At 47.0% G+C, this 12858-nt stretch overlaps 5 protein-coding genes across 5 annotated transcripts; 1 reads left to right on the forward strand and 4 right to left on the reverse strand.

Moving 5' to 3' along the window:
• Nucleotides 1-183: 183 nt before the first annotated feature.
• On the reverse strand, nucleotides 184-3810 carry F4812DRAFT_438664 (uncharacterized protein). Its single transcript, XM_047935020.1, has 4 exons — nucleotides 3637-3810; nucleotides 2714-3571; nucleotides 2338-2652; nucleotides 184-2287 (listed from the first exon to the last, which is right to left on the reverse strand). The coding sequence occupies exons 2-4, from the start codon at nucleotides 3089-3091 to the stop codon at nucleotides 461-463; spliced, it is 2520 nt and encodes an 839-aa protein (XP_047787733.1). The 5' UTR covers nucleotides 3092-3571; nucleotides 3637-3810; the 3' UTR covers nucleotides 184-460.
• A 1098-nt stretch (nucleotides 3811-4908) lies between these two features.
• Nucleotides 4909-6269, reverse strand: F4812DRAFT_121631 (ThrRS/AlaRS common domain-containing protein). The gene is made up of 2 exons (XM_047929466.1): nucleotides 6065-6269; nucleotides 4909-6009 (listed from the first exon to the last, which is right to left on the reverse strand). The coding sequence occupies exon 2, from the start codon at nucleotides 5898-5900 to the stop codon at nucleotides 5091-5093; it is 810 nt and encodes a 269-aa protein (XP_047787734.1). The 5' UTR covers nucleotides 5901-6009; nucleotides 6065-6269; the 3' UTR covers nucleotides 4909-5090.
• F4812DRAFT_121647 (ESCRT-1 complex, Vps28 subunit) lies at nucleotides 6125-7398 on the reverse strand. The gene is made up of 3 exons (XM_047929467.1): nucleotides 7097-7398; nucleotides 6802-7038; nucleotides 6125-6738 (listed from the first exon to the last, which is right to left on the reverse strand). The coding sequence occupies exons 1-3, from the start codon at nucleotides 7178-7180 to the stop codon at nucleotides 6349-6351; spliced, it is 711 nt and encodes a 236-aa protein (XP_047787735.1). The 5' UTR covers nucleotides 7181-7398; the 3' UTR covers nucleotides 6125-6348.
• A 632-nt stretch (nucleotides 7399-8030) lies between these two features.
• Nucleotides 8031-10661, forward strand: F4812DRAFT_121669 (Noc2-domain-containing protein). The gene has a single exon (XM_047929468.1). It carries the CDS (start codon nucleotides 8121-8123, stop codon nucleotides 10449-10451), a length of 2331 nt encoding a protein of 776 aa, XP_047787736.1. The 5' UTR covers nucleotides 8031-8120; the 3' UTR covers nucleotides 10452-10661.
• Nucleotides 10662-10890: 229 nt separating this feature from the next.
• F4812DRAFT_121675 (glycoside hydrolase family 18 protein) lies at nucleotides 10891-12406 on the reverse strand. The gene is made up of 5 exons (XM_047929469.1): nucleotides 12002-12406; nucleotides 11692-11915; nucleotides 11607-11632; nucleotides 11155-11543; nucleotides 10891-11062 (listed from the first exon to the last, which is right to left on the reverse strand). The coding sequence occupies exons 1-5, from the start codon at nucleotides 12360-12362 to the stop codon at nucleotides 10986-10988; spliced, it is 1077 nt and encodes a 358-aa protein (XP_047787737.1). The 5' UTR covers nucleotides 12363-12406; the 3' UTR covers nucleotides 10891-10985.
• Between the last annotated feature and the right edge of the window lie 452 nt (nucleotides 12407-12858).

Genomic DNA, 12858 nt, shown 5'->3' on the forward strand with positions numbered 1-12858 from the left:
CTACTGCAGCATGCAGCGCAACGTAGCTCCAGGCAACCAAATTATTTCAAAATCTGCTCTTCGGTGACGTGGTATTATATTGTACCACTTACCTCTTGAAATTAAGGATTAGGTACCTAACCTAATATTTCACAAGCACGTGGTTAGTGTAAGTGTTATCGTGAAATTGTCAATCATATCCAATGGAGCATTTCAACGCGAAGTAGATTCGAGCCGTGAGACCTTGGCTTATGAAAACGTTTGATATATCAACATGAGGCATAATATAAGGCATACCGTATTCGACTAACATGTGAGGACAATAGTAACGAGTGGCTAGAATATAACCGAATTGCTCTTACTCCGCAGTGCCTTTCAAGAGGATAGACACTCCCTGATTCCTTATCCTCCCATTTGATTTAACTTACTTACCTACCTACCCAGGTACCCAGGCACCTTAGGTACCTTATTTAACCCCATCTCAGATCTGCAAAGATGTAATCTCCGAACCAACCATAGCTTCCGTCTCCGTCTCTGGCGTCGGCGTCGGCGGCGGCAGGTTTTCACGCTTGGTGCAGATCCAGCAGCTCGCGTACATATTGACGCGGTCGATGCACTTGCCACCCGTGCGCTCACCTATGCATCTAGCGGAGAACCCGTGCCGTTCGAACTCGGCTAGGTACCAAGGCCGAAGACCGCTGGAGCGCAGCATCACGCGTCCGCCCATGCGTAGCGCGCGGTTGAGCTTAGCGATTTGCGCCGCGGCGGCGTTGGATCCTGGGTCGAACCAGTCCATGCTGTCCATAACAACAGCTACTGTCAGGGTTCCAGGTGCAATGCGCGCTAGCACTTCGTCAATCTCGTCCGTGTGGATGCGCAACCCATCGAACGCCCCTGGGCGAGAAAGTCGGGCATGTGCTTGAGGCGATAGGTAGTCTGGATGGCATTTCCGGCTAAATTTACCGTCGAGACACACTAGGTAGTACGGGTTGTCAGCCGCGATATGCATCGTCTCTACCATCGGATCCAGCGTGTTAACCATATATTCCCAGATGGCGTGGGAGCGGGTATTCTTCGATCGTGCATCAGGACCGCATACTGCTTCAGATACCGCATGATCCTCTTCGATAATCGCAAGCTGGTTCTTCGGGACTCCGAGTGCCGTCCAGAGGAATGATTCCTGGCTTACGACGAACTTGGAGACTAGACGAGAAAGAAGCGCCGGTCGGATCTTGTGGCGCCAGATCTCACGCTGCTCGTTGAGCGTTTTGGCGGCAATTAAGTCTTTGACAGCGGATCGGAATCCGAAAATGCGGGAAATCCAGCGGAAGATACGAATCCCATGTTTCGACCCGCCAGTATCGTACAAACCACCCTTGGATGTAGTGAAGATGTGATGATTCTTAAGCCAGTACTGGAATGCACGACTGGACAAGTGAGGGGACATCTTTGAGATGAGTAAGGAACGGAACTCGGGATGCTTACCCTCCCCGAAAATCTTCCAAAAGTCTTCGTAAGGGAGAGAAGAGAATGCGGCTACCTTGAGCTCGAGAAGGTGGTTCTGTGTGGGGTTCAAATCGACTGCGTGGATTCTAGCCGGTCCCTGCAGAGCATAAGAAAGAAGGTTGTCACCGGCGCTGGTAATGGCAAGCACAACATCATCCGACTTGAGCTTAAGGATACGTTCATCGACTCGAGTATCTTCCCAAGTGAAAGCGTAGATATACTCGTCATTGAACTGGGTATGCTTCTTGAGCTGATCGTCATAGTATATCCTGTAGTGATGATTCTGATAGAAGAAAGACGGAAGAGGCAAGTTAGAAGAAAGATTGACAATAGCGACGTCGAAAGCCTTGGAGCGGATCTCCGGCGTGGCTCTTTCGACTGCGCGAGACAGAGCGGCCGAGTGGTTAGCGGGATATAGGTAAGGAGACTCGGTAACCAAGGCGTCTAGCTTCTCTACGATTTCGTGCGGAAGGCTAGACGATTGAGGTTGCTTATGAATCCCCAGCCATATATAATAAGGAATCGCACCCAGAGTGTAATTCCTGTTGTTAACATTCAAGACTGTGCCGAAGCTATACTCGAGGTAATCACGCCTGCCAGGTTCGAGAGCGACTCGGTCGATGTCGAACCAGGCGCGCCAGAATGTTCTGCCGAAGAAATTGACATGACGGTTAGCTTGACCGCCGGTATAGTTGCGGAAGTTGATGTCGACTTGAGATTGAACATAAAAGTCAACCACACCGACTATGCCATTCGGAGCTAATAGCGACGGTAACGAGTCTATGACGGAATAGTAATCGGGCTATAATTGTGTAAGAAAATGCATCCCATACTGGATTTGCTCGTACGTACAATCATGGACAAGCTGTACGACATGGTGATCAAGTCGGCACCACCATGTTTAGGTCTGTCTTGGAAAAAGTTGCCCCGGTTCGGAGAGCCAGAAGCGCGTCTGCCCTGATAAGAGGGTTCGTGGTCCTCTAAGCGGAATTTTCTTGCGTCCTGGCAGATGACCTTGACGTTTTCCCATCCTAGTCTCTCGAAACGTTTGCGAGCGACTTGGCAGAGAGATGGAGAGAAGTCAACTAAGTAAACACTGTCGAAAAACTGAGGAACATCGACAAATTTTGACATAGACTCAATGTTCCAGCCAGTCCCTCCACCAACCTGTTTTCATGATTAGGGGGATGCTAGTGAATCACGGCTAGGGTTGAAGTTGAGCACGTACGTCTACCCAAACACGTCTCTGCTTCTCGGGGCCCTTTTTGGCTCGGTAAGAGAGCTGGGCGGCTGCGAGGGCTAACATATCCTCGCGACCCTTCAGAAGGGCCTTCCTCGTCGCATCATATGCGCCGGCCTGAGTTTTGTAAAAACTCTCAAGGGCATCCTGCTGGTTGCCATTGTCGCCGCCATCGTGCGGTTTGAGGAAACATGTGTAAAAGAAAAGCCATAACGATTGTACGAGACCAGGGTTCTCGCTGTCTTTTGCTTTCTTCACAAGTAAAGTGGAATAGCATACGCCTACTAGGAGGAGGACTGCTACTCCAGCAAGATAGATATTTGCATGAGGGTCAGGGGGTAAAATGTTACCACCAAGAGAAGCCATGATACTCTCTCATTGCTTGAGTAATGAGAGTAGAATGTTGAAATTCTTCAAGCGTGTTGAATTGGGTTACACAAGTCGGTAAGACTATAGGGTATGAAGAAAAGAGAAAGAGAAAGGAGGAGGTAGATGGTTGAACATAGGGTCATATATATGAAAACCCGTGGTACTAATTGCCCACCTTCTACCAACGGAAAAGCTTTGGCTGCTTTCATTTTGAGTTACCCCGTGACCAAGAGAAGTACTTACTTACTGTCGTTGATCTGACTGTATACCTCACATGTAAAAGAGAGTAAAGGTTAGGTGGTACCTAAGAGTATTAGAATTCTCTGCCTCTTCAGAAAATGTATCGTATAAAAAGGACCCTGAACTTTCCATTGCCCCACTCAGCACGGAACCACACCAATGTCGGTTAGCGCGAGATGTAGGTACCCTCTCAAACGGTTCAAGCACCACATTCCTTCGCCCTTTACATAAACGAAGCTGGAAGATGTTTAGCGTGGATGGGGTCTTGAGTTAGGTACCTACAGGTAATTCTCTGTACCTACCCGTCAGTACGTGTTTCCCATAAAGCTCGGGCATGTGGTCCAAATGATTGGTTAGGACAACAGTGACCAGTCATTATCCACGTCCCTAAACTTGTACTAGGTATTGGCGTGTGAGTTGACGTGCAGCATTGGCAGCAGAATTTTTAGCGAATAGTAAACTTGAATTGATATTGGTGATTTAATACGAAGATCAATATAGGTGTGATGTATAAAATACGGCTCCCGACTAAAATTCCCAGGTTCTCACGATCGGCATTGGATTTCCTGCAGCAGTCCGCAGTGACGAAAGGTTAAATGGGTACCCTGTACCTTGCTGCAAGGGAGCATAGCATGTATGAAGCCGTGCCTCACTGATTAACCCGGATTGACGTCTAGTTCCATCGTACTCCGATGATCGAAACGTACCTACGTTAGAGGTAGTCAACATAGGCATGCCCCCACGTGCTGAAATGTTGAAACTAGAATGGGCGACAACACTCAAGTTTGGTAAGGTTATATATGACAGGTACCTGAAAACGCGACAGGGCTAACTTGCAGAGACCAGGTATTGAACAAGATCTGCAGCACCGGCTTGAGTACAGTAACGCTAAATACCCAACCATTTTTTGCTAATGGCCCAACTCATCCACTTCTGACACTAGTTAAGCCACCGACACACGTGCATACTAATTTGTATTAGGATTAGTCGCGCCATCAACCACATACAGAATTTACCCCGTTCGTATAAGCCACATACTTTCTAACCACAAATTCTACTATATTTACATTTACTCTCCAATCAATTCAAAAATGAAAAATATAAAAAGTAGATCGCTAGTTTCGCTTCAATTAGAGCTTTTGAATGATATAGCTTTTAACTAGGTACATGCGTTACGTTAAACGTTATTCGAATATACACTCGAATATACACTCAGACACACAGAACCGAGAAGGCTCAGAAGGGTGTCACGTGATACCCCTAAAGCCACACTTCCACAGCTTCAAACATACTTACCTTTATTCCCAATTTATTTTAATGATGCAAAGTATAAAAATTATATTATTAGTTTCGCTTCAATTAAACCTTTCTAATAATATAAGTTTCAATTAAATATACACTGAATATAATATTATAATATTTCAAAACGCGACCGGTGTAAATTCTGTATGTGGTTGGTGGTACAACTAATTCCAATACAAATTAATATATGGATGGGTTGGGCCATTAGCAAAAAATGGTTGGGTATTTAGCGTTACTGGCTTGAGTACCATCGAAACGTAAGAGTCAGATTGCAGGTAGCTACAGTTGAGATACAGTTGTTGCACGACGTCTGTAGACGAATGCCGGGCGGCTCAAGTTGAAGTTTTCGCGTTCCTGACTGATGCAACGAATCCCTATTGAGCTTCCGGCAGGTTACCCAAGTTTCACTTTTGCTGCGAATGGCCGTATTCGACTTTTTTCGACGGCCCAGCTGTTATGGCAGCACGTAGCTTACCCGACTTATCCCTTTCGCCCGACTAATCTTTTTAACGTTGGTCTTACCGCACAGCTCTGTGCTGTCAACGTGCGTACCGCCACACGGATATGCTTCGGCGCCGATTATTTTTACGACTCGGAACTTCTCATCATCCGTCATACTCATTGCCTTGCGGTCGGGTATTAATCTTTCGAGTCCGTTTGCCTTGAAGTCGTTCTCATCCCACCAATCAATTTCGACCGGCATATCTTTGCTTATGTACTCGTCCACCCGACTTTGAATAATATCCTTCCATTTTCCTTCAATAAGACCTTGGAATTCGCAAGAAGCAGAATCGGGGAAATGTGATGCTTTTAGTTCATCAAAACCTGCTACCTCATTCTCGAGAAGATGGCGAACAGCTGATCCGAGAACATGTCCAGCTGTATGGTACCGGGAGAACAATTTTCGCTTCTCACTGTCGATGGTTTGAGTGACCGAGTCTCCAGGCTTGAAAATGGTGGCAGCATTCGCAAACCTGCCAAAATGCAGCACCTCGCCATTGTTTGTACTGCTCATGCGCACCATGAATACATCAAAACTTGCACCCTCTGGGCTTTTTATCACACCAACATCAGAAGGTTGACCTCCACCTTGAGGGTGAAATATAGTCTGCTCAGTAACTACAACATGGTCATCTTCCTTGGCTTGTTTAAATAGCCCTTTGTTGGCCTCTTCGAGAGCTGCTACCGAGCGGACTGCCGTGACTACAGTTTGTAGAGTATGAAGTTTAGCGTTATGCTGAAAAGCAAGATAAGTCCGCTGCATAGTTCCGAAGATTTCCTCAAGGGCGAGGGGGAGTCGAGAGATAGAATTCCTTTTTTTTGTATTTGATATAAGTATGTTGAGGCGGACTCAGTATCTTATCAACACCTAGCTTTGAGTCCAGTCTTTTAGCAAAAGGTAAGGAGGTAGGTAAGTATACTTTTTACCTTATGATCCTCGGTTCAAATGCTTGCCTGGTGAGATATTTTACAATGACAGTTTTATAATGACAGACCTGCGCCCTATCAGTGGGTCTCTTTAGGTCAATTAACCAGTAAAACTTAAAAGACGGGATCCTATGGCCCACATCTTCTCAGCATCTTCTCAGCATCTTTCAGATGTCATCAAGTCATCAGTCGTTCAAAAATGAATCGGTGTTATCTCAATGCTTATATCATTGACAAAACGACGCGATATCCATTACGATTCCCATAGCTCTGCCGTGGAAATCTTAGTTCAGTGTATTCTTAAAGCCCAAATATGCTGAGTTGATATCTAACTCTAGCTCCCTGGCCTGTTGTTCGCTCAACTCCTCGGTCGCCTTCATTTGGTTTAATGTGATAAGCCACTGGACAATTTTACCACGATTCTCAAAGTCTCGGTCAGTAACTTTGTTGACGCTCTGGATAACATCGGTTAGTAAAGGATGTAATTGATCCTTTGCCAGAAGCCCGAGGCGCAAGGCATCTAGGAAGGTAATAAAGTCCTGCGTTGCTTCGAGGATGAGAGCGCCAGACTTGTTATTTCCGGAAGCAGATGGTTGGGCAGCGCCTGTTGATGCAGTAACAGCAGTAGACGGCATGCCCACTCTAAGTCTCTCCGTCGCCCGGGGAACTTCAAGCTACGAGTATGTTAGCGGCGGTGCCAGTTATGAAACCATGAAACGTATAACATTTTCACTTACGTCCCATTCAGCCTTGAACTCTTCGAGACCCACGAAAGCTTTAGCCACGGTTTCATCGGCCAGTATTGACTTATACTGTTTAAGCGATCGTTCACAGATCTCAGTATAGTCGGCTTCGGGAATAGCATCTTTGAGAAATGCCCTCTCTAGTTCATCTAGGGTGACAATAATAGAAAAGATTTCGGCGAGAGAATCTTGTAAATCTCTCTCGGCACGAGTTTCTGCTAGCTTTACTTCCTATAAAGATATCAGCATAGGCTCGCGATTTGGGCAGGGCGGAGGTCAAGATGCATACCTCATCTAGATTTATTGTAGCTGATAGAGCGGTATTAGGAACATAGCTATGGGGCGTTGGGGCATACGCTTGACGAGGATTCATCTTGTATTGAAATAAGTACCTGATGAAATAGGTACCTGGTGATTATTGAAAAGGGGAGAGAATATCTGAAGACTTAAATAAAGTTGGTATACAAAAGAGACACTAAAGAGATGCCTCTAAAGAGAGGTACGTAATGGGTCAATAGGTACCTAACCTAATATTGAGGATTGGTGATTGAGGTGATTCGACCTTGGTACCTATCTACCTCCTACTTGGAGATTTAGGGAGGTACCTTGTCCGGCTTGTTGAACTGGACCGCTTACTTAACACTAGAGATGCATTTGGCATTATACGCTTAGCGTATAATGCCGCATAATAGAAGTATTATGCGCATAACGGAATACAAACACTTAATTATCCGGTACGCTAGTACTAAAAAGGGTTACGCATATTTTAGGTACTATGTATATCAATCGAACCTGATCTTACCTAAGCAAGTATAACTTCTTTTCGTACAATAATTACAAGCGACTTTCCTTTGAGTTTTAATGCTTTAATAGGTACGAATTATCGAATGTTCTAAGGCTTTAAATTGACTTGCAAGGTTGTTGTGTGTATTCCATAGTATTATGTTTTGTTGTAAAATTTTACATAAGCTTTAACTAATATGGCATTATGCGCATAATGCGGCATAATAGATCTATTATACGCATAATGTGCATCTCTACTTAACACCTGGCCTTGAATGATACCTAGGTACCTATGTACCTGAGTTTAGGTCCATGTACTCTGAGCGGTCTAAACCACATTCACCTTAGCGCCAATGCAAACTGCGATAAGAACCCCGCGATAAGCTTATCCCTCCCCAAAAAAGAAAAAAAGGAAAAAAAAAAAGGGTTGTCGCGCTTGTCATTAGCAAGCCGTAAAATAAAAAATCCAATCAACTACCAAATTCACCCGCTCAATTGTTTCGTCACGACCTCGCTGACGGATAACCATCATGGCGGGCGCTAAGAAAAACTTCAAGGCGACTAAAAAGTTCGAGCAAAAACATCTAAAAGGCGTTTTAGATCAACGAAAAACCGTTGCAAAGATAAAGCAGAGGAAGCAGGTCGAAGCCAAGAAGCAATTTAAAAAGGCGAAAGATGCCGAGTTCTACAAGGGCGCGGAAGACGGCGAGAAAGCCAATAAGCCCAATGGCTCTAAGAGGACATCCAATGTCAACGAAATGAGTGTCGACGATTTCTTCGGTGGTGGATTCGAGATAATCGACAAAGCCCAACCGTCTAAAAAGACGTCCAAGAAGTTAGGAAAACGCAAGCGAGATGAGCCCAAAGAAGACGATGCCTCATCCGATGAGGGTAACGATATTGATATCTCAGCTGACGAGATGCCCGTTGCAAGCGGAAGCGAAGATTCAGACGACGAAGAAGTTGAGGATATCGGCATGAGTAAAGAGGCCATGGATGCCCTTGCTCAAGAGGATCCCGAGTTCTACAAATTCTTAAAAGAGAATGACCCCGAAGCGTTAGATTTCGACGATGCCAACCTGGCCGAGGTGGATGAGTTGAGTGCTAGCGAGGAAGAAGACCAACCCAAGAAGAAACGAAAGAAGGAGAAGAAACAAGAAAAGACGGATGACGCAGACGAGGAGGATAAGACTGATAACGAGCTAACTCAAGCTATGGTGGCACGATGGGGGGCGGCGCTGTCAGAGAATAAATCACTCAGAGCTGCGAGGCAGGTGGTTTTGGCATTCAGATCCGCTGCACACTTGAACGAGGACGACGAAGAGCAGGGAGGGAAACAAACTTACAAGATATCAAACCCCGAGGTGTTCCACGATATCCTTATTGTCGCGCTCAAACAAATTCCTGAAGTTATTCAGCACCACCTCCCCGTCAAAGAGTCGTCGTCTGGCAAGGTTAATGTTCCTACGGATTCTAAGAAGTTTAAGAGCCTTTCCATGCTTCTAAAGTCCTTCATATCCTCTATCTTATACCTGGTCGGTACGCTGTCGGACGACGCGACCCTCAAGCTCACATTGTCGGCTGTCACACCCCTTATCCCTTACCTTTTAAGTTTCCGGAAGCTACTTAAGAATTTGATCAAGGCCGTTGTTGGATTTTGGTCGCAGTCTACAAGTAGCGATTCCACCCGAATCACTGCTTTCTTAGTTTTACGACGACTCGTAGTTGTAGGCGACAAAGGTATCAGGGAAGCCGTCTTGAAAGCAACGTACCAAGGTCTAGTCGCAGGATCTCGGGTGACAAACGTCAATACGATACAGGGAATAAATTTAATGAAGAACTCAGCCGCCGAGTTATGGGCCCTTGATCAAAATATTGGTTATACGACAGCTTTCACTTTCATCCGCCAACTCGCCATCCATCTGCGCAACAGCATCGTGCACAACCAAAATGACTCCTATAGAACTATCTATAATTGGCAGTATGTCCACTCTGTGGACTTCTGGTCCTGTGTGCTATCGGAGCACTGCAGTCCGCTAAAGGAGGCGGAAGCTGGAAAGGAATCCCAGCTCAAACCCCTCATCTACCCGCTCGTCCAAGTCACACTCGGTGCCATGCGCTTAATACCAACTGCGACCTATTTCCCTCTGCGATTCCACATGATCAGGTCACTCCTTCGCATTTCACGGTCGACTGGAACTTACATTCCGCTGGCTTCAGCTTTGTTAGAGGTTCTCAACTCTGCGGAAATGAGAAAGTCACCGAAGCAGTCAACTATCAAACCTCTCGATTTTCATGTGGCCTACAAGGCCGCAAAGGCCTATTTGCGGACGCGAATTTATCAAGACGGAGTTGGAGAGCAAGTGGTGGAACTATTCTCGGAGTACTTCGTCCTATGGTCCACGAACATAGCATTCCCTGAATTTGCCTTGCCTGTCATCGTCATGCTTAAGCGATGGCTCAAGCAGTCAAGAAAAAAGACCGGGGGGAACAACAATAATAAGATTCGCGCTGGTCTTGTTTTATTGGTTCAGAAACTTGAGGCAAATGCGAAGTTTATCGAGGGTAAACGAGCTAAGGTCGACTTCGCACCCAAAGACCGGGCACAAGTCGACGCGTTCCTGAAGGATTTCGAGTGGGAGAAGACGCCGGTTGGCGCCTACGTTGTTGCGCAGAGGAAGGCAGGAGCGGAGAAAGCTAAGATGCTAGAGCAGGCCAGGAAAGAAGACGAACGGAAACGAAAGGAAGAAGAGCAAGAGGCGCTAGAGGAGAATGCTGCTAGATTAGAGGACGAGGATGAAGAGATGGAGGATTTAGATGACGAAGAGGAAAGCGACTCTTCCGACGAGGACGAAGACTAAGAGCAATGGAACACCTTGTTCGATTGAACAGAATTGTTAATGGACAGGAAAGTCGCCTTCACATTGAGGGGCCGTTTTACCCCTAATACTCAGAATGTCTTCGCATTATCCTGAGATACCCGATAATCTCTGAATATACCTACCTGTAGTGGCAGTAGCTACTCCATGACGAATACTGCCTGGAGTTGCATCAAATACAACTTTTTTTTTCTTCCGGTCCATATATTTTGTTCATTTCTATCTAAAAATATCCAAGGTACCTACACTTTGTATATTTTGCTCTCTTATATTTTTCTATCATCTGATCATAACGGTGGTTTCTCAGGCTCAGGCACAATATCGTGATGGGTACTCAACTATATTTGGAAAGCATAGGTATGCTATTTGATTCGATATGGTGCATCAATGCTATGTATGCTATGTACTATGTACAAAGGTCCAAGACTCAATGTCTCAGTTGAAATGATGTATGTTACAAAAAATGGTATCAAAAACAAACCCTCTCTATAAAACACGCAGCATAAGGTTAACCGCTTATAGCGTAGCTAAACCAGCCTGGATAGCTTTGACGTATGTCCAATCTGCAGAATCCTCGCCCAAGCTCCAAGCCACTGCGCACGAGCAAGAGTCAGCTTCTTTCCACATGGAGAGGGGGCAAAAGGACAATCAGGAGAAATTAGAAACAGGGGTAGGAAAAACTTACTGACGCCACCCAGCCCCCTCGCCTTAACGATCTTCTCGAACTTCTGCGCGATGAACTCCGGGGTGTCCCATGTCCAGAACTTGCTCTCGGCCGGGTCCCAGTACCACTGGCCGCCCTCCTCCTCGTCCGCCTTCCCGCTCGACAGCACGGGCGGGCCCTCGAGAAACGTCACCGCGCCCGACTTGCCCGTGTCCCCGCCGTTCGCGTCCTCCAGCTCGACCGTCGGACACCCGATTGGCTGCGCGCATTCCCCTTGCGTCACGAAGTACTTCGCGTAGAAGGCGAAGCCTAGGTTGAGCTTCGATGCGTCCATGCCCAGAGAGATGTACTTGTCGATGGTGGCGAGGGACGCTTTGACTGAGGTGTGGTGCGTCGTCTGGGTGTCGCGCCTAAGAGGGGTGGTGGGTTAGTTGGACGCTTACTTGACGGTAATTAGACGTTGCGGTATTTACCTGTTCATCAAGTCGTATGACATGACCTGTTGGAGTTCTTGTCAGCCTCTGTTTGGAGCATGCTATCAATATACGTGCAACTTACATTGACGACGTCGACTGCGGCGTTGATCTTGGGCACTTGCTCGGGTGTGAAGGCAATCATGTCCCTCTCGAGCCCAGGAACAGCGATGGAGAGTTCCTTATCGCCGATTGCTGACTTGATCTCTTGGAGCAGTAAGGCGTAGTTGGCGATCTCGTCGACCTTGCCTGAATTGGGGTTCCGCTTATAATCCTCGCCGTTGCCACCGGGGTATTCCCAATCAACATCTACAGGAATCGGGCTTTAGTATGCTTATATTATTATGTACTGTTGTAATAGGGCGTGAGTTGAATGAAGCGGGCGCCCGACTCACCTACGCAGTCGTAGCCGTGACTTTCCAGCATCGCGGCGACGCCCTTCGCATACGTCTTCCTCGACGCGTCGTCCTTTTGGCCGACGGAGAACCCAGAACTATCGCCCCATCCGCCAATCGCCACGCATACCTTGGTTCCTTCGGGGAACTGGCTGCGGAGCGTCGCTGCGTCTACGAACGGCGTGAAAGGACTGGCCGGGTCGCTTGTAAACAGCGTGGTCCCGGCGAACGCGGTGATCACGTGCGTTATTCCGGCCATCTGCTCCTTGCTAGGAGACGCAGTGTGCCACTGGTCGTAATACATGGCGAACCGCGGAGTCGCCGCGGCGGCTGCGGTGGTTACGGCTCGGGATATATGCATGTTGCGGACGAGTTGAATGCGTTCCAGTGAGTGAATGACAATGCGAATTATGATTAAAGGACAACGCTCAACTCCGATGCGCTCTATCGGTCATATATACTTGACCCAATGTTTTAAGACATCCACATGCTGGAATGAGGTGTAACGTTCAGTAAGTCAATCTCCTCCCGCACCTCCTATTTTTTGACCCTTGTAGTTGCATTCCAGATTAAGTAGTAAGTTGCCAGCCTAGAGCCTCATGCCACCCTAGATATCTCTAGATGCTACCTTTCATCTCTTGTTCTCATCATCGAACTTGATTGATATCACACGATGAGAGACAAACTTAATCTATCTCGCCCGCATAAAACATGCTCATGTCGCTATCCACATATCTGGAACTGTCAAAAGACGTCAAACATCCCCACGTTATTGCATCATGTAAAGAGAGAAAGGCATTTGATTGGGGGGGGGGGGGGGGGGGGGGGGGGGGGGGGGGGGGGGGGGGGGGGGGGGG

Source organism: Daldinia caldariorum (genome assembly GCF_022478825.1).
Source record: "Daldinia caldariorum strain CBS 122874 unplaced genomic scaffold F4812scaffold_15, whole genome shotgun sequence".
NCBI lineage: Eukaryota > Fungi > Ascomycota > Sordariomycetes > Xylariales > Hypoxylaceae > Daldinia > Daldinia caldariorum.

Coding starts and splice junctions, on each gene's coding strand:
- F4812DRAFT_121631 (XM_047929466.1), bottom strand. CDS start 5,900: ATGCAGCGGACTTATCTTGCTTTTCAGCATAACGCTAAACTTCATACT.
- F4812DRAFT_438664 (XM_047935020.1), bottom strand. CDS start 3,091: ATGGCTTCTCTTGGTGGTAACATTTTACCCCCTGACCCTCATGCAAAT. Junction 2,653..2,713: donor AGAGACGTGTTTGGGTAGAC/GTACGTGCTCAA, acceptor TCATGAAAACAG/GTTGGTGGAGGGACTGGCTG. Junction 2,288..2,337: donor CGTACAGCTTGTCCATGATT/GTACGTACGAGC, acceptor ACACAATTATAG/CCCGATTACTATTCCGTCAT.
- F4812DRAFT_121669 (XM_047929468.1), top strand. CDS start 8,121: ATGGCGGGCGCTAAGAAAAACTTCAAGGCGACTAAAAAGTTCGAGCAA.
- F4812DRAFT_121675 (XM_047929469.1), bottom strand. CDS start 12,362: ATGCATATATCCCGAGCCGTAACCACCGCAGCCGCCGCGGCGACTCCG. Junction 11,633..11,691: donor CCGCAGTCGACGTCGTCAAT/GTAAGTTGCACG, acceptor GAACTCCAACAG/GTCATGTCATACGACTTGAT. Junction 11,544..11,606: donor TCATACGACTTGATGAACAG/GTAAATACCGCA, acceptor CACCCCTCTTAG/GCGCGACACCCAGACGACGC.
- F4812DRAFT_121647 (XM_047929467.1), bottom strand. CDS start 7,180: ATGAATCCTCGTCAAGCGTATGCCCCAACGCCCCATAGCTATGTTCCT. Junction 7,039..7,096: donor CTACAATAAATCTAGATGAG/GTATGCATCTTG, acceptor ATATCTTTATAG/GAAGTAAAGCTAGCAGAAAC. Junction 6,739..6,801: donor AGTTCAAGGCTGAATGGGAC/GTAAGTGAAAAT, acceptor ACATACTCGTAG/CTTGAAGTTCCCCGGGCGAC.